The following is a 20,437-nucleotide window of genomic DNA, read 5'->3' on the forward strand; positions in this document are numbered from 1 at the left end:
AGGCAGTGTCATTGGATTACATGGTACATAAGGGTCAAATAAGGTATAATAAGACTGGAAAAGTGGGGGGGGAGGAAGGGACAGCCTATGAAGGATTTTATAATTCATCCTCTATGTGATGGGGAGCCACTGAAGTTTACTGGGTAGGAGGGTGAGACGATCAGGCCTGCTATGCAGGAAGATCATTTGATAGCTGAGGGGAAGATGGTAGGCAGACTTGCAGCAAGGAGACCAAGCGCAGGCTACTGCAATAGTATGGGCATGAGGTGATGGGCGCATTTAAGAGATAGTGTCATATAAAATGGACAAGCCTTGGCAACAGATTGGATGAGAGGTGAAACACAGTGAGAAGGACGGCACTTAGAGTGCAAGTCTGAGGGACTAAGAAGATAGCGATACCCCCTAAGTAATACAGCTGGGAAGGTGGCAAGAGCTGCAGGAAAAGATGCTAAATTCAGCTTTGGACATATTGAGTTTGAGACACCTACAAGAATATCCCGTTCCAGATGTGTTGTGAGGTACTTATTTTATGCCAGATACCACATGCTAAACACTAGGGATACAAAGAAAGCAAAAACATAATCACCAACGTCAAGGGGTGCACATTCAACAGAGGGTGACAAGCAAACGACCACATCTTAGAGGAAAGGCATTAAAATGACAAGGAATGGGAAAGGCCTCTTTTAGAAGGCAGGATCTGAACTGGGTCCTGAAAGAAGCCAGGAGGTGCAGGTAAGGCATGGGGGGTAGCCAATCACAGCAGAGAGGCCGGTGACACTGGCTCACAGAGAGTGAAAGGAGCATAAAGTCTAAGAAAATTGGGGTAACGGGGAGCCACAGGGTTTACTGAGTAGGAGGATAACACGGTCAGATCTTTGCTAAAGGACTTGCACCAAGGTTGTTGGCAGTGTCAGAACAGAAAAGACAACATGTACTACTGATGTCAACATAGTAACAATAAGACCTGACAAAAAAATTGGACATGTGGGGTGAGTGCAAGCGAAGAGTGTACTCAGGTGAAAGAGTACTCAGAATAGTAACAGGGATGATGGGGAGGAGAAATAATGAGTTCTGTTTTGGACATCTTGATTTTTAGATATTTAGGGGAAATTCAGTTTAACTTCAATGATATCCAATAGGCAGTTGCAGATACAAGACAGGTGCAGAGAGTAGTTTGAGCTGGAAAAACAGCTCTAAGAATCATCTACGAAAGACAACTGAATCCAAGAAAGTTGATGAGATAATGAAATGAGGCAGAATATTAGGAGAAAAGAGAATGGCCAAGGATAGACCCCAAATCGTGGGTGTGACCTGGAGGAAGACCCATTGTTAAGAGGTGAATTCTTAACCAAGTAAGGGACCAAAGTGACTTACAAAGGACAAACTAGGATAAAAAGGGAAGAGGTCAATTAGGAAAAAAAAACCTTTGTATCCAGTATCTCTAATAAGTATTTGATATTCAAAATATATACATAACTAACAGAAATAAGTAAAATGCAAAGCATTTTTAGACAGTCAAACTGTAAACTAATAAAAATTATATAAAATGATGCTACAAATTAGCAATTAAAGTGCAAATAAAACAACCCTAAGGTTTCACAACAAACAAAACACTTACAGAAGATGATAAAAGAAAAGGAACAGTCACAGCTGGAAAGATTATGGGAAAATGGGTACACTAATGCATTGTTGGGGCTACTAAGCGGTACAACTATTATGTAAAGGAATTTTGAACTATGCAAAAAAATATTTAAATGACCAATCCCGCTGATCCAAATATGCATGATAATGCAAATGCTGCAAGAATGTCAATGAATAAAAGAAAGCCCTGTATAAATCTAAAATATGTGCTAGCCAAGTAGTAGAAACAAAGTATGTGCCTATCAATCAGGGAATGGTCAAACAAATTGTACATGAATGTAATGGAATACTACTGTGACGGAATTAAAGATTAATATGATAAATATAGAGAAGCATAGTCATTTCTGAATATTTAAGTCAGTGTTCTCATTTTAGCCTTAGGATCCCTTTACACTTTTAAAAACTGTTGAGAATCCCTCCATCCAAACAGTTTTGTTTATGTGGGATACATCTATCAATATTTAACATTAGAAATTAGAACAATTTTGACCTCTCAGACCCCCCCTTAATAGGGTCTGGGGACATATGGGGTCCTTAGATCACACCTTGAGAACTGCTGGAGTAACTGAAGTAAACAGAATGAGAAAAACAATATAGATAATGACAACAACGTAAATGGAAAGAATAACAAAAAACAATAGAAAAGGAAATGCTACAAAATGTCAAAGCTAATTCTTCGTAGAGTAGTGAGGGTGGAAAACAGCATATTATCAAGACATTTTTTGATGGGTTGGTTACCTTTGCGAATGTTTTTCTTTTTTTTTTCTTCTTATAACTCTCTGAGAGAGAACAAGAAGATAAATACAAAGGGGCAACATAAGTAATATGAAAGCAATGCCACCAGGCATCTAAGCTCAGCTTAAGAGCAATAAACACGCAATCAGTCCCAGGAGACATGATAAAATATCCTTCTTCTCCTCTTTATAAAGAGGTGGGAAGATAAAGGCAATGAACATTTCACTAAGACTCACATTCGGTACCACCTAATTTTGTTCTTTTTCTTTATACCACAGAGAATTCTACATTTGGGGGGAAAGGAACAAAAGGGAGTCAAATTACTAATATAAAAAGAAAAGGTATAAATAAATACATTTTTAAAAGTTAGACTTGGCAATTCATTTCTTAATCCGTTTCTCCACAAACTGACAATCTTAAGAGAGAAGATAAAAAACTGTCACTTGGTTAACAGAAAACAGAATGACTGTCCTAAGTCTAAGGCTGACAAATAGCAACAAGAAAAGTCTTTAGTCATCTTCAAATATTAAAAATTCTGGGTATAGTGACGGAACCCAATTTAAAGCTAATAACAAACAGAATTTGTTTATTCAACAAAAGACAAAATTAGTTCCTCCGTCTTTCTTTGCTGCTTGCTTCACCTATAAAGACTACCTACTATACTAGTATGACAAACATACAAGCACATTGAGAGGCACTATCTTGTGAAGCAGGTACTACAAATAATACTATTTTCATGAAATTTAGTCTAAGAGGTGTAAAATTATACAATAGAGATGTAATGCTACAGAACAGTAAACACTGGACTGAGAAATGGAATGCTAGTCCTTAATCCTGAATTCAGTTTTTTCCCCACTGTACCATAAAGTCTTCCGCAAGACATGTCATTCCATCAGCTAATATGGCAGAAAAGGAAAATGACAAACCTGGTGGGGATGTGAGAAAACTGGGGCACAAATATACCATTGGTGCAGTTGTGAAATACTGCAACCATTCCAGAGAACAATTTGGAACTATGTCCAAAAGGTTATAAACTGTGAATATTCTTTGACCCAGAAATACCACTATGAGGAGTATATATCCCAAAAAGGGGGGGTAAAAAAAAGGGAAAGAACAAAAATATTTATAGTGACTCTTTTCTGTGGTGGCAAAGAATTGGGAAATTGAGGGGATGCCCATGAACAGGGAATGGATGAACAAGTTGTGGTATATGACTGTGACAGAATATTACTGTGCTCTAAGAAATGACAAGCAGATGTTGTCCATGTCCAGAGAAAGAAGTAGAGAGTCTGGATGCAGATCAATGCATACTATTTTCTCTTTCTTTTTCTCTTTCTTGTGGTTCTTCCCTTTTGTTCTGAAGAACTTCTATTGAGAGTCAGGTGAATTAACAACTTTAGCAAAATTGCAGGAAAGAAAATAAAACTCACACAAATCATCAGCATTTCCATATGTTACCAACAAAGCCCAGCAGGAAAGAGAAATTCCATTTAAAATAACTACAGACAATATAAAATATCTGGGAGTCTACCTGCCAAGGCAAACCCAGAGACTACAACAAACACAATTCCAAAATACTTTTCATACAAATAAAGTCAGATCTAAACAACTGGAAAAATATCAATTGCTTATGGGTAGGCCAAGCTAATATAATAAAAATGACAATTCTTTTGTTCATTCAGTGCCATACCAAGCTACCAAAAAATTATTTTATAGAGCTTGAAAAAAAATAATAAAATTCATCTGGAAGAACAAAAAGTCAAGAATATCAAGGGAATTAATGAAAAAAACTTGCAAAGGAAGGTGGCCTAACCATACCAAATCTAAAACTATATTATAAAGCGGCAATCATCAAAACTATTTGGTACTAGCTAAGAAATAGAGTGGTGAATCAGTGGAATGGGTTAGGTACATAAGACAAACTATTAAATAACAATCTACTGTTAGATAAACCCAAACACTCCAGCTTCTGGGATAAGAACTCACTATTTGACAAAAACTGCTAGGAAAACTGGAAGAGAGTATGGAAGAAATCAGGCATAGACTAACATCTTACACACTATATCAAAATAAGGTTGAAATGGTACATGATTTATACACATAAAGAGTGATACCATAAACAAATTAAGAGGGCAAGGAATAGTCTACCTGTCAGATCTATGGAGAAGGAAAGAATTTATGACCAAACAAGAGATAGAGAACATTATGAAATGCAAAATGGATAATTTTGATTGCATTAAATTTGGCTAAACAAAACCAACGCAGCCAAGATTAGGAGGGAAGCAGAAAGCTGGAAAACAATTTTTATAGCCAATATTTCTGATAAAGGGCTTATTTCTAAAATATATAGAGAAGTGAGTAAAATTTATAAGAATACAAGCCATTCCCCAATTGATAAATTGGGTCAAAGGATATGAACAGGTAGTTTTCAGAGGAAGAAATTAAAACTATCCATAATCATGTGAAAAAAATGCTCTAAATCACTGTTGATTAGAGAAATTCAAATTAAAACAACTCTGAGGTACCCCCTCACACCTAGCAGATTGGCTAATATGACAGAACAGGAAATTGGAACACTAAATTAGTGGAGTTTTGAACTGATGCAACCATTCTGGAGAGCAATTTGGAACGATGCCCAAACGGCTATAAAACGTCTGTATCCATCCCAAAGAGATCATAAAAATGGAAAAGGTGGGACAGCTAGGTGGTGCAACAGATAGAGCACCGGCCCTGAAGTCAGAAGGACCTGAGTTCAAATCCAGACTCAGACACTTGACACTAGTCATGTGACCTTGGGTAAGTCACTTAACCCTGACTGTCTCACAAGAAAAAAAAAGGAAAAGGATCCACATATACAAAAAAATTATAAGCAGCTCTTTTTGTGGTGGCAAAGAATTGGAAATTGAAGGGACGCTCATCAGTTGGGGAACAGCTGAACAAGTTATGGTATCTGAATATAAAGGAATACTACTGTGCTACAAAAAATGATGAGCAGGGAGATTTCAGAAAAACATGGAAAGGCATGAACTAAAGCTGAGTGAAGTGAGCAGAATCAGGAGAACACCGTACACAGCAACATCAACATCATGCAATGATTAATTATGATAGACTTAGCTCTTCTCAGTAATACAATGACCCAAGACAATTCCAAAAGACTCATGATGGAAAATGCTAACTACATCCAGAGAAAGAATTATGGAGTCTGAATGAAGTTCAAAGCACATTATTTTCACTTTTTTTGGTTTTTTGTTTTTTCTTTCTCGTGGTTTTTCTCTTTTGTTCAGATCCTTCTTTCACAACACTAACGTAAAATATGCTTAACATGACTGTATATGTATAATTTATATCAGATTACTTGCTGTTTTGGGGAGGGGGAAGACAGAAAAATCTGTAACTCAAAATTTTACAAAAATGGATGTTGAAAACTATCTTTACATGTAATTGGAAAAAATACTATTAAGAAACAAAAAAGGTGAAACAAAAAAGCAGGAGTAGCAATCATGATTTCAGAAAAAGCAACAATAAAAGTAGACATGATTAAAATTATAATTAAAGGTACTATAATGAATTGATACATATATGCATCTAAAAACATATCATTTAAAGGAAAACCCAATCAATTTATAGTAAGAAACAGAACGTATAATAATTGGGGATTCTCAATGCACTCCTCTTAGACCAAGATAAATCAAACAAAAATATAACTGAGAAAGACTTATTGAGGACTTGAAGACAATTTAGAGGCCTTAGTCTCTAGTAATTACTTAATATAAAAAGAAAAGAATATACTTATTTCTCAGCCATACATGGTACATTTACAAAGCCTGATATACTAGGGTATTAGAAAAAAAAAAGGCACCAAAAATGTTAAGCATCCTCACTGACCACAGCACAATAAAAATTATATTCAACAAATGTCCTTTATAGAAAGGATTAAAAACCAAAGTGTAGATACTTAATATTAAAAATTTAGTGGTCAATCCCAGAAACAACAGAAAACTTTATCAAAGAAAATGACAGATTAAAACTTTTAAGATACAAAGCAGTCCTGAGGGGAAAACTTAAATCTTTAAACAATTTTATTAATCAAAAAGAGGTAGGGAAAAATTAACTAACTAGTCACACAACTTTAAAAAAAAAAAGCTAGAAAGCCTTGGAGTCAGGAGGAACTGAGTTCAAATCCAACCTCAGATACTTGACACTTATTAGCTGTGTGACCCTGGGCAAGTCGCTTATCCCCACTGCCAACCCCACCCCCCCAAAAGGCTAGGAAATCAAACTGAAAAAGCTCAACCAAACACCATCATAAAAAAAAACCCCAAAAATCAAAGAAAGGGGAGAAAAACAGTAATATAAACCATTAACCAGTCTGACTAAAAAGAGACCAGAAAGCAACAATTTTGCAGCATAAAAAAATAAAAATATAACAATGAAAAAATAAAAGAAACAATTTTGCCCAATTATGTAACAAGATTTTTTTTAAAGGACCAAACAGATTTGAGGTTGAATTCCAAGAAAAACTGAAAGAAAAATTAATTTAAATACTACAAAGTGTTTACAAAAATAGGAAAGATAAGTTCTTACTGAATTCTTTCTATAACAGAAATATGGTCTTAATACTAGAACCAGGGAGAAACAAGTATAGACCAGTGTCCCAAAAAAATATTAACAGAGACATTTTAAATGCATTTAGCAAAGAAACTAAATGTAGTATATGTACATGTAGTACATACCATCGAGATTCTAGAATATGATCAGAGATAATTCCTTTAAAAAGAATGAAAGGTTAGTATATTAGGAACATTTAAGTGATACTGAAAACAATAAAAATCACATGACTATATCAATATAGTCAAGGCATAAAAAATACAATACTCATTTTTGTTAAAAACACTAAAAAGCAGAGAATCTTTGTTTAATATGGTAAGCAGTAGCTATATCTAACATCAAAAACCCTGTATGTAATGGAGATAAAACTAGAGCCCTTTCCAATAAAGGGTAAAGATGTCCATTATTACTATTATTATTTGATAGTGTTACAAATGATGGTTCTATCAATAAGATAAAAAAAAGAAATTGAGGAAATAAGCATGCTTTCTGGAGAAGACAAGGTAAGAACAATAAAGAGTTGAATTAAAATCAATTTGAAAATACTAGCATGTGTAGCAAGATAAAAAATAAAACCATAAAGTTTCAGATTTTTTATATATTACCCACAAAACCCTAGAGCAAGACAGAAAAACAAACTGTTTTATGGATGGGGTAACGCCAATTACTTAAATTTGCTTTTTCAATAGCATACAAATCAAGCTACAAAATTATATTCAACAGCTAGGAAAATTTTTTTTAATGATATGGAAAAACAAAAGGTCAAAAATCTCAAGTAAGATTAAAAAAAATGAGAGAGAGTAAAGGAAGGTGGCCTACCAGTACTCAATCTCAAGCTATCACTACAAAGCAGTAATCATAACAATTCGATATTTGAACAATCTGTTAGTGAAACAAATTAGGTACACAACATACAAAAGCAAACAAACATAGTAATAAGAGTACTCAACAAACTTAAGAGACCACAATTACTTCATAAGAGTTCATTAGCGGACAAAAACTACTGGGAAAACTAGAAAACAGGGTAGCAGGAATTAGGTTTAGACTAAAATTTCCTACCATAAACCACAACAAGTTCCAAATAGATTACATCAAAAGGTCACATGAAAAACAAATTACAAGAGCAAGAAAGAAAATAATTTTCACACTGATGGAGAGAAGAGTTCAGGACCAGAGAAAGGACACAGGGGTCCACAGAAGATAAGACACAATTTTAATTACATAAAATTGAAAAAGTTTTGCACAAACAAAACAGCATGCACTTAAAATAAGAAATGAAACTGAGTAAAAATCTTAGTAAATTTCTCTGATGAAGATCTCACATCTGATATATTTAAGACTATTGAAGCAAAAATAGGACAGCTACTTTACAATGATCAAAGGACACAAAGATGGTTCTTAAAGAAATTCAAGCTAACAAAACACATGAAAATGCCCCAAAACACCAATAATAAGAGAAATGCAAATTAAAGCAACTTGCCTTTTCACCTCACAACAACCAAAATGGCAAATATACAACAACAACAACAACAACAACAAAAGAGAGAGAGAGAGAGAGAAATTTTGGATAGTCTATAGGAAAACAAACACTGCAGGAAGAGCTGTGAAATGTTCAAGATATTCTGGAAAGCAACTGGAACGATGCATACCCTTTGATTCACTGATACTATTCTAGGCCTATACCCTAAAAAGATGAAAGAAAGAGTAAAAGGACCCAATAGTACAAAAATGTTAATAGCACATCTTTTTTGACATAACAAAGAACTGGAAAGAAAGGGAGTGTTCAATACTTGGGCCAAACCAATGGTAGCATATGAATATAATGGCATGGTATTGCATCTTAAGTAATGACCAAGGGGATTCACATTTCCTTTTATCTATTCTGCTTCATATTTGGAAATTTTCTGGAGTGTTTGTCAATATCCAACCAATCATAACCTATTCCCTGTTCTACAACATCCTGTTCTTATTTTACACTTCTCTAAAATAAGTACTTCCAAATCTCAAATTCTATTACAAAACAATAATCATAACTATTTGGTGCTGGCTGACATTGGGTCAATGAGACATCCACTTGGAGAGATCTAATACGTGTCTAAGTTGGAAAATCAAAGCTGGAGGTCAGAAGAAAGGATCAGGACTAGACAAATACATCTGAGAATCTGAGAACAGCTACCATAGAGATGGTGGCTGATGATTACTAAAACCATTTCACAATAAATTTGTTATCAAAGAAGGTGAACACACACAAAAAAAGGGAAACAATTAACAATATTAGATGCATCAACTTAGTGTGCTCTAAGTGTCCTGGGCCTTTTTCTTTTTCTCTTTCTACATTTTCTCACACGGTAACCTCATGAGACCCTGTGGGTTCAATTATCATCTCTAAGCAGATGACCCGACCCCCAGATCTACATAGTTATCCTTTAGTCTCTCCTAAACTGCTGTCTCAAATCACCAATTGCCTAGTAGATATTTCAAACCTAATGTTCAGTAAGTATCTCAAACTCAACATGCCTCCAAATTGAATTTATTATCTCCCCTCCCCTCAACCTACTGTAAACTTCCCTATTACTTTAGAGAACACAATCAGCCTCCATACTTCATAAACTCAATGTCATCCTTGAATCCTCTCTTTTATCTCACATATCGAATCAACCTTGTCATTTCTATCTCTAATATACAGCCATCTTCTTTACACTCACAATGCCATGCTCTCTTCACCTCTTTCCTGGATATCTGTTTATTTCAAGTTTTTCTCTGCTCCAACCGATCCTTCACAGAGCTGCCCAAGTGATTTTTAGAAAGCATGGTTGATCATAATACTTCTCTACTTAATAAATTCCAATGGCTCTTGATGACCTCTATGATATGATTCAAAATCTTATTTGACATTTAAAGCTCTTCTCACATATAATTCCCCTCCCAGTTACAACGGCCTGCTTAATGCTCAGCACTCAAGGGGCTCCATCTCCCTCTCTAGGCCCATGCCTGGAATACTCTTGATTTGCCTTTGAAATCCATTATTTCCTTTAAAATTCAGCTCAAATAACATTGTTTAATATGAAGTCTTTCCTGATCTTTCCTTCTAGAGCTGCTCTGTATTCATTTAAAAATTTTCCATTCTTTGTATTTTTTTCTGTTCAAGTCTTGTGGTACAAAATGACTAACATGGTAATGTTTTACATGATTGCACATGTATAACCTATAGCAGATTGCTGTATCAAGGAGGTGGGCAGAATGGGAGGAAAGGACAGAATTTGGAACTCAAAACTTAAAAAAAATGTTAAAAATTATTTTAACATTTTAATTAGGGGAAAAAGAAAATATTATTTTTAAGAAGTATTGAGTGCATACATATAAATATTCACATGTTCTCTCTTCCAATTAGAATATAAGCTCCTTAAGGGCAGGGCTTGTTTCACTTATGCCTTTGTATCCCTGGAACTTAGACAAGGGTCTGGAATATGGTAGACAGGTTCTTTAAAAATGCTTAATTAAAAGTGTGAATAAAATCATTAATAAGAGAAATGGAAATCAAAACCTTACTTTTCAGGCTCATACCTACTACTTTGGTAAAGAGGATAAAAGATGGGAATAATAAAAAAAAAAATAGGATTGTAGATAGACCGGATACTAAAAAAGTGTTGACTGTTGGTGGAGCTGTGAACTGGTCCAACCATTGTGAAAAGCAATTTGGAATTATCCTAAGAAAAACACAAAAATATCTATACTCTGACTCAGAGATCTCATTCCTAGGTATATATCTACAGGAAGACAATGAAAGGCCAACCATTCACCAAAATATCTATTGCAGCATTTTTTTGGTAGTGGCTAAAAGCTGGAAACAAGGCTAATGTTTATTGACTAGGGAATTTCTATACACTTCCGGTACACATATTAATATAAAAACTGATGAATATGAACAATAGAGAGAAACATGGGAATTTCTATGAAATGATACAAAAGAAGTAAGCAGAACCAGAAAAGAATATATACAACAAAAACAATGTAAATGGAAAAAAAGGAAAAGAAAATCATCAAAACTGAATCAAAACTGTGACATTATCATTTACAAGCTTGATTCCAAAGAAGAGATATGAGAAGGCACCTCTCACCCTTCTTTACAGATGTAGGAGACTTTGGGTGTGAAACAGTACATGGAACGTCAGCAGCTTTCAATATGTTGGTTAATTTTGCTGAATGGTTTTCCTTTTCTTTTGGGCTATGCTATAGGGACAGCTTTCTAGAACAGCAAAAATGTATAAACTGGGGGACACATGTGATTTAAGAAATAAATAATAAAAATAACTTTTTTTAAAAAAGAAAAATAAAGTATTTTGTATATTAGCAATATTCAGGAAAAGACAAGGACCAAAGACAGAATTCTACTTGGGAGCAGAAGAGATAACAATAGATGAAAAAAGAATGCAAACTTACTCAATTCTAATTTTGCTTCTAGTTTTTTTTATCAAGAGGAAGACCTTTGGACTGTAAAGGATGGGAGAAGGGCAGCCAGGTGGCTCAGCAGATAAAGTACTGGCCCTGCAGACAGGAGGACTTGAGTTCAAATCTGGTCTCAGACCAGACACTTGACACTTACTAGCTGTGTGACCCTGGGTAAGTCACTTAACTCCAACTGCCTTGCTTAAAAAAAAAAAGATGGGAGGGGGGGAATGGACAATAATGTGTTGAAAGCCAAGATAAGTAAGGAACTAATAAAACACTGACTAGCTGCCTTAAGTCCAAATCATAGAATACTGAAAAGAACTGGCGCATACAACTGTCAAAGAGTGAACTACTCCATACGAATGACCTTAGGTTCTTGTTACTACACCTGTAAAATTAGCAAGCTGGATATGACCTGTGCAGTGCCTTCTAGCTAAAAATCTGTGCCTCTATGTAAACTTATATTCCTTTAAACTTTTTAAAATTTATCCTAATACCTCTTAATTAAAATTGGATAACATCTCAAATTAAATAAAATGGGAAAAGAGGCCTAAAAAACTGCCCAAGGCCACATATTCAGAAGAACAAAGACTTTTTAGAAAGCACTGCCTCCCCACTTCTGTCCATGATCACACCACACAGTTCTAACTTAGAAATCAGCAGTTCTCAAAGCATACTTGGCAGACTCTTAGAGGTCCCCAGATGCTTTCAAGGTGTCCACAAGGTCAAAACTATTTTCATGATATTAAGATATTATGAATCATCTTCATATACTTCAACCAAAACCACTTATCACAACAGATGAAATGGAGATTACAGTCTGACAGTTTTCTATTAAGCCAGACACAGATTTACAAAAATATGTAAAAAATAATGCTGACCATCTTGCTTATTTTTTTTAATTTAGAAAACTTATTTTCCATCAAAAAGATTGCTGTTATTTTTATTTAATTCTTGAATTTTTTTTTAAATTTATGTTTCAATCTAATAGAAATAACTATTGTTAGACAAAACTCACAAAAACAAAAGGTCTTTGAATTCTAATTTAGAGAATTCATTTGAAAAAAGATTTTTATTTATGGGGTATTGTAATAGTTAGATTTCCCAGTGAACAGGCGATTAAATCACTATGATTCACTCTGGCTTTCCTCTCCAAAGACTGTATATATTTCTAATATCCAATAACTTGTAAGGGATCTTACCTAGGAAACAATCACTTAATCACATTTTGTGCTCAACACTGTTAGAAACTCTGTGAAGCACATGGAAAAAATTCATATAACTTTACTTGGGGTGGGAAAAAACCCCCAAAACATGTAAAATAGTTATAATACAAAGAAAATTAAAATAATCAACTTGATCCTAGATAAATTTTTAACAATCGAAAAGATAAATCATTCAGTTTGTTTTCAATTAATTCCAATAGCATGTGGATTCTTCCTTTTTATCAAGTGGTCATGTAATCCAGTTATAGTTAATAGATTTATATTCTAGAATTTTGTTCTGGCCTTCATAAAGTAAATGTGGTCCAAACTTTTCATGAGAATCACCACATGTGAAAATAAAATTAAATGCCAAATTTTGGCTTTCTACCTTTGAATCCAAAATAATTTTTGCTTGGCAGGTCTTGAGCAAGATTATGTCTACTCTGTACTGGATCCGTGATGATATGATATCTCTGCATTATACTACTTACAAAATTTATGTTACAGAGAATGTATCAAGTACTCAAGCACTTAAATTCCCTGACCTTTAATTTGACCATCTAAATTCTAGAAAATTAATACTTTTACTATCTACCAAGCAGGGATGTTAGGAGAAAAATAATTCTGAGCTGTAAAGAATTTTGTTAATCTGAGTTTCTGTTAAGCTTCTATTGCTTAAAAAATATTTAACTACTAACATCTCTATTTTCAACCTTATATCCATGTATTCCTAAGAAGACAATACAATTAAAACACTGCTAGACAAAACCCAGCAATTCATAGTTTGTATGATCTCCTAAGGAGTTAACAGCAAAATTTTACCCTGTAAAATTATCATCTGGTACTTGATAAAGAGTAATTAGGTCCAAGTAGAAAGAAATGCATCACAGGCTACTGACCATCTGAATGTTATCAGGAACTTTTGGGGGGCAAAATTTAGCAAAATAGACTATCTTAAACAGTCCATTTTTCATGATTATAAAGAAAATTAAGTTCTAAGTTGTTTGCATTTCATTTCTAATTTCAAAAACCACTGCCAATTACCTATCTGGTTTGTTTAGTTTCATGATTATATATGAAAAATGATTTCCATTTCTTTAACAATAATCCATATCTCAAGCACTTTCAAAATGCCTCTGACTGGAGCATTTTTATTACAGCTTAGTTCTTTCTGAAGAATCCTACCAGGTCCATCATCTGTATCATTCTGGCCAGCTTCCCAAACTTCTGGTTTTGTCCCAAAGCCATCAGTGGCTGAAGAATCTGTGTAGTCTGCAGGGTTAAATGTCCTAGGATTTGAAAGAATTGCAAAGTAAAGATAAAATTCCAACACCAAAATTCTAAAATGTTAAAGTATGGCTGCTTTGCTACAGGAAAAGTCCCATTTCCTTTAATTCTAACAGCAGCCCTCTCAGAAAAACCAAACCGAACCAAAATAAACAAAAAAACCCCAAACCAAAACAAAACCACCACATTCATTCAGTTTCGTAACACTGCATTTTGTTAATACACAATTACACTTGCTAAATTTAACTAGACATCTCTAAATCACCTTAATGATACTGTTGTATTTGTAATATTCTCCTGTATCAAATCTTTTCATAGGAATGAAATATAAGGTAAATATTCACAATTATAGAAAGCACCTGTGGCACAAACAAACCAACAAAAGCAAGATGGGTAAAGGAAAGAAGAGGGGAAACTAGTCAGACTGTAAAACTGATACCTACCCCATACCTTGGGATGAGAAACGCCCTGCCCCTCTCCCTCTCCCACGTCCAAATCCTATGAAAGGAAGCAAAAGAGAAATTTTGTGTAAAAAATATTTTATACATTAGCAAGACAGTATTTTAATTCCCTTTTCAACACTTTCCTTAACTGTCAATATCTCCTACTCTCTCTAAAAATACTATGTTCTTTATCTATACCAGGAAGTCCAACAACTAAGCACATTTTCCCTGTTAGCTACATACCACTTTCTAATCTGGGAGTCAATGCTGTAACAAACACGACGACAAAGAAAACCCATTAATCTTATCTCTGAGGTGTTTTAACAGGTTATTTGTGTTAAACGCCTACATGATAGTGATGGAATAAAGGAGTCTAGTTCCTTCAAAGAGTTAAATCATTGTACAAATTATTCAGCCCAATTGTTGGGACAATCAGTGACATCAACTACTAGGAGAGGCTGGCTTCCAAAAATAGGGTAGAGGTTTGTTGGGCTGCATTTAATACCCAGCTCCAGCAGCTCACCGTAAAGCACTATCCCTGTGGCAGGAGACTGTTAGGATTTTGATTTCTAATAGATAAGAATAAACTTACATACAAGGAAAAGTGGTAGAAAGGCCAAAGAAATCTCTGGGGAGGACAAGGACTTAAAACTTATTTAGACCTCTCTTTCCCACTTTTGTTTCTCCCTTTCTTTGTTATGATACTACACAATTAATACACAAACAGTACACAAAGTAGGCTCCCAAATTGATTTTTAAGTCTTTTGTCTAGCAAACCAAACATTTTCCTGTAGGAAAATGTCTTAAAATAATGAATGGGCCTCCAATGTAGCCTGTAAGGACCTAATAATACATCATGGTACCTTCTTAAAAATGTATTAAATCCAATAATTTAGAACAAAGTTTTGGTGACAAAATGTTCACTTTCTAACATGAGTTCTACCTTTCCAGCTAAAGCCCCAGCACAAAAACAGAACTTAACTATCATTTCTCTATGTCCTCTGTCCCTCCCAGTCCCCAATACCACCACCCCAAAATCCTTTCCTAGGAGATACAGGAGTAGTATTTTCCCTAGCTCCAAACTACTGGCAGGGAGAAGGCAGATATGAAATGGGGGTGAAGAGTGTGGTAGAGAGGTCCTCAGTAAAGGATAAATGTGGCAAATCATGTCTCCCTTGTATGTCCATTAACTATCATCAAACAACCACTAAGAGGGAGATAGGAGGGAAGATGGAAACTCTGGTCAGAGGTAGAACAGGAGCCAGTGGAGGTCAGTAGCAGCAGAGGTTTTGCAACAACATTGTATTAACTAATGTGCGCTGAGAGGGTGAGGTCATTTCATATGAAAGGGATGTTCTAAAGCTAGATGTGTTTAAGTCAAATATTGCCTTGGGATCTGATGCAATCAGCACATGTTATAAGAAAAAGGGCATCTAGAACAGGGAAATCAAACTCAAATAGAAACAAATCCCAGATGGCTCTAGACTGACTAGATAACCACAAATTAACATTCTTTGTTGTATTATCTCTTTATTGTTAAACATTTCCTGATTATATTTTAATCTAGTTCAACAGCCTCCTATGACACCTCTGATCTACAGGATGACATCATTGATAAGGTACTCTTCACTAAATATCCTCCATAAGAGCAGCAAACTAGACCCGTTTTCACTTCATCTGATATTAATAATCAAAAGTTCGAACAAAGCTCCTTGTTCTATCTTATATAATTGACATGCATAGGAAATACTGTTAGAGGACAGATATTGACAAGATATTTTGGTTCTGATGGAACATATAACTTCCATAGTTGTAAATCCATCAGAGAGAGAGAAAGGAGGAGGGAGAGAGGGGAGACAGGAGAGAGAGAAATGAGTGGGACACATAGGGAATGCATTAGTCCATCTAAATTTTAACAAGATATATATATATATAGTCTGAAGGAATAAACGATCAAGAACATCAAGGGAATTAAAAAAAAGAGAGAAGGAAAAGGATCTAGCCATACCATATCTCAAATGAGGTTACAAAGCTATAATTGTCATCTGATCCTCTCAACAGTCCTGTGATATAGGACTTTATCCCTATTTTATGAAGGAGGAAACTGAGACTGAGCGCAATTAAGGACTTGCTTGGGGTCACACAGCTAGTAAGTAATGTCTTAAGGGATGAGTCTAACTCTGGCCTTCCTAACTCTAATTTCATTGCTCTTATCCTCTGCACCACCACCTACCTACCTGAGAATCCTAACATTATTATGGCTTCCAGAAATAAGATGGTAGTCCCTTTGTACTCTGACTTGGTCAAAAGACAGCTGCAGTATTATATTTGATTTTGGAAGCTAGTGTTTAGGAAAAAATAAGCTATAAAGCTTCCAGAGAGAAGCAATCCAGGATGGTCAAATGCCTTATATCAATATCACATGAAGAATGAAAACTTGGGAGTGTTTTTTTTACAGCAGCTCTTTCTGTGGTGGCAAAGAATTGGAAATTGAGGGGATGCCCATCATGCTGCAGAATGGCTGAACAAGTTGTGGTATATGAATGTAATGGAATACTATTGTGCTATAAGAAAAGATGAGCAGACAGAAATCAGAAAAACCTGGAAAGACTTGTATGGTATGATGCTGAATGAACTGAGCAGAACCAAAAAAACATTGTACACAGTCACATTATGCAATGACTAACTTTGATATACTTTTCTCTTCTTAGCAGTGCAAGGATTTAAGACAATTCCAAAAGACTCAAGACTGAAATGCTGTCCACATCCAGAAAAAGAACTATGGAGTCTGAATGCAGATTGAAGCATATTATTTGCTCTCTCTCTCTTCTTTTTGTTTCTTCCTTCTCATGGTTTCTCCCATTGGTTCTAGCTCTTCTTTACAACATGACTAATGTGAAAATTGATTTAATATCAATATATATGTTGAACCTATATCAATTTACATGATATAGGCTGGGGAGAGGGGAGAGATGGGGAAAAATTTTGAACTCAAAATCTTATGGAAGTGAATGTTTAAAACTAAAAATGAATAAATTTATTTTAAAGAAAAGAAAAAGAAAACTGGGAGTGTTTGGCCTATAGTACTAGCAGTCCCTCAAGTACTGAAGGACTGTCACTTGTGAAAGTGGTCACACTTGCTCTGTTTCGTCCCAAAGTACAGAACCAGAAACAATGAGAAAATGCCAAGAAGCAAATTTAAGCTTGATATGAGGAAAATCTTCCTAAAAATTAGAGATGTCCAAAAGTAGAACAGACTGCCTCAAAAAGTAGTGGGTTCCCCATCATATGAAAATTTCAAGGATATGCATGACTATTGCTTTCCTAAGTTATACTAGATGCTCCCCTAAGGTCTCTTCCAATTCTAAGAGTCACAGTATAATGCAGAGTTTAACTTTTTCATTTGCATTTGGAAAGCAAAACTTGCTTATATACATATAGCATTAACAACTCTACAATGCCAAAAAGGTAGTTACTACTGAAGAATAGTTTCCTAATATGAAGAACAATGCTTCCATATCATTGTTATAACCCAAATTCATCCCTCTGTATCTTTACTCAGTCCCTTCCACTAACACCAGGGTCTTTAAATTACTCAAAGCCAGCCTCTTGAGCAACAAGAGTGGAAAGTATCAAATTTCTTGATTTGTTTATTTAGCAAAGAGCTCTTTTTTTAAAAAAGGCAACTGGGATTAAGTGACTTGCCCAGAGTCACACAGCTAGTAAGTGTCAAGTGTTTGGTCTGAGGCCGGATTTGAACTCAGGCCCTCCTGATTTCAGGGCTGGTGCTCTATCTACTGCGCCACCTAGCTGCCCCTAAAAAGATATTTTAAAAGGAATTTATATCAAAAAGTATAGTCAACTAGATGAATGATAGTAACAACTACCACATCCATTAATTATTCTAATATCATTGAAGCGAATGAAAATCAGATGAATGGTCCACGGAGTAAAGTGTGTTGACAATTCTTTGAAAAGAAAAGAATAAAATTTATGTCACAGAAAGTGCTTATCCTCTGACCCAGAAATTTCACTAAGCATACAACCCAACAAAATCAATGACAAAATGAAAGATCACATATGCTACAAAATATTTATAGTAGCATTTTTCTGTAGCAAAAAAACTGAAAATAAACGAGTTACCTATCAGCTAGAAAATGGCTAAATACATTTCAGTACATGAATATAATGGAGCATTACTGTGCTGTAAGAAAAAATATGATGAATACAGAGAACCATAAAAGATGACTAATGAAGTAAGGTAACCAAAATCAGGAAAGTAATACACGAAATGACTAAAATAATATAAATGCAAAGAAGAGTAACAAAACAAACGCAAGTAAATGCCACATGGAAAGACTTACATGAAATGATGCAAAAAGAAATAAGCAGAGCCAGGAAAAAAATATGCAACATGCAACAATGTAAACAGAAAGAACTACCACCAGAAAATAACTGACACTGAATATTACTATATTACAAAGAACAAAGAAGAGTTATGAGAAGACATTTCACTCCACTCTTCCACAGAGCTATAAAGTCAGACAGAGAGAGAGAAAATGTATGTAAATTGCTTTGCTGAAATTTTTTCCTCTTCTTCCTTTTTTATTAAAAAAAAATTATTTGTTATGAGGAAGGATTCTCTGGCAGGAAGCAGGAAATGGGGAAATCCAGGGAACAGAAAAGCAGTAAGAAAACTACTGAAAATTGAAGGCTGGAGTCTATAAAGCCCAAGCTTAGACCTAAGTGACAGCTCCCCTTCTCCCCCATCTTCTCTTAAGAGATTTTGTGGAAAGGGGACATGAACAAATTCTCAGTGACTTTCAGCTAAGCATACAGAATTTAGGTCTGAATGCGAGTTGAAACTGGCTAGGTTACTTACTACAGCTATTTGACTTTGAGCAAATCACTTAACTTCTCTGGGCCTGAGTACCTCATCTATAAAACGAGGTGGCTGGACTAGTTTTAACACCCTTTTCCAGTTCTAAATGTATGATCTTACTTTTTGACGCAAAACATGTGCTAAAAAGAATTTAAAATTAATGACTTATAAATTATGTAATTTTAAAATCTCTCCTAAGTAATTCCTTAGAATCTTCTCATAACAGAATGAATGTGCCTCAAATCCAGTAAGAAACAGTGATAATCTATTACAAGCCTATCTACCTTTCAGTATTCTTTTCAAAATGGGTTATTTATTTTTTAAAGGCAATTGTGGTTAAGTGACTTGCCCAGGGTCATACAGCTAGTAAGTGTCAAGTGTTTGGTCTGAGACCTGATTTGAACTCAGGTCCTTTGGACTTCAGGGCCGGTGCTTTATTCACTGTGCCACCTAGCTGCCCCAATGGGTTATATTTTTTAAAATATCATGCCACCCAAGAAACTTATTTCTGCACCTTTTGAAAGTGTATATATTATGAAAAAGACAAAGGGAAAAGAGAAATACAGAAGAAATTCAAATTCACTGCAGTAGTTGCAATATCACAATAGAAGGGAGCCAGTTTTGTAGATTCAGCTATACATACAGTTCTTAAAAATATATAGTTACAATATTAGATCAATATAATATGTATAAGAACACTTTAATAATGTACACTGCTTGCAAATGCATTTCACAAATTATTTATAAAGGGAAAGAGAACACCAGAAAAGGTCAAAGAATTATATCATCTCAGAATTGCAAAGGGTCTCAGAAGCAATCAGATGTCATCAGGATAGCTACCAAGAAGCTTTCTTGATTCCCAGCCCACAATGATCTTTATTTGTGAGGATATTTCTCACTTTCATAACATGTAAAAATAATGACAAACACACAAATAAGGAGATGATTCATTTTACTAAAGGATTCACCATTAAATATCAAGCCACTTGAAGCAATCAACATGCATTTAATTTCCCACCGTATCAATTATTAAAATAAGATATGGGGAAACAAAAACAAATGTGAAATAGTTCCTAGGCTCAAAGATCTTACACTCTTAACAGGGAAGACAGCGTGTACATATAGCAATATATACACAACAGATATAAAATAAATATAAGCTAGTTTATGGGGGGAGGGTGCTATCC

The 20,437-nt window shown here is 34.8% G+C and overlaps 1 protein-coding gene across 10 annotated transcripts in view; it reads right to left on the reverse strand.

Annotated features, from left to right (window-relative positions):
- The window catches only part of UBAP2 (ubiquitin associated protein 2), a 128,773-nt gene that overhangs the window by 46,465 nt on the left and 61,871 nt on the right, over positions 1 to 20,437 (reverse strand). For all 10 annotated transcript variants that reach the window (XM_078152992.1, XM_078152993.1, XM_078152994.1 and 7 more), the window contains exons 7-8: positions 14,369 to 14,423; positions 13,824 to 13,927 (exon numbers count right to left, since the gene is read on the reverse strand). In XM_078152992.1, the coding sequence (XP_078009118.1) occupies positions 13,824 to 13,927; positions 14,369 to 14,423 (159 nt within the window). The remainder of the gene's footprint in view (positions 1 to 13,823; positions 13,928 to 14,368; positions 14,424 to 20,437) is intronic.

This window comes from Phascolarctos cinereus, unplaced genomic scaffold, assembly GCF_003287225.1.
Source record: "Phascolarctos cinereus isolate Bilbo 61053 unplaced genomic scaffold, phaCin_HiC Scaffold_4;HRSCAF=312, whole genome shotgun sequence".
NCBI classification, from domain to species: Eukaryota; Metazoa; Chordata; class Mammalia; order Diprotodontia; family Phascolarctidae; genus Phascolarctos; species Phascolarctos cinereus.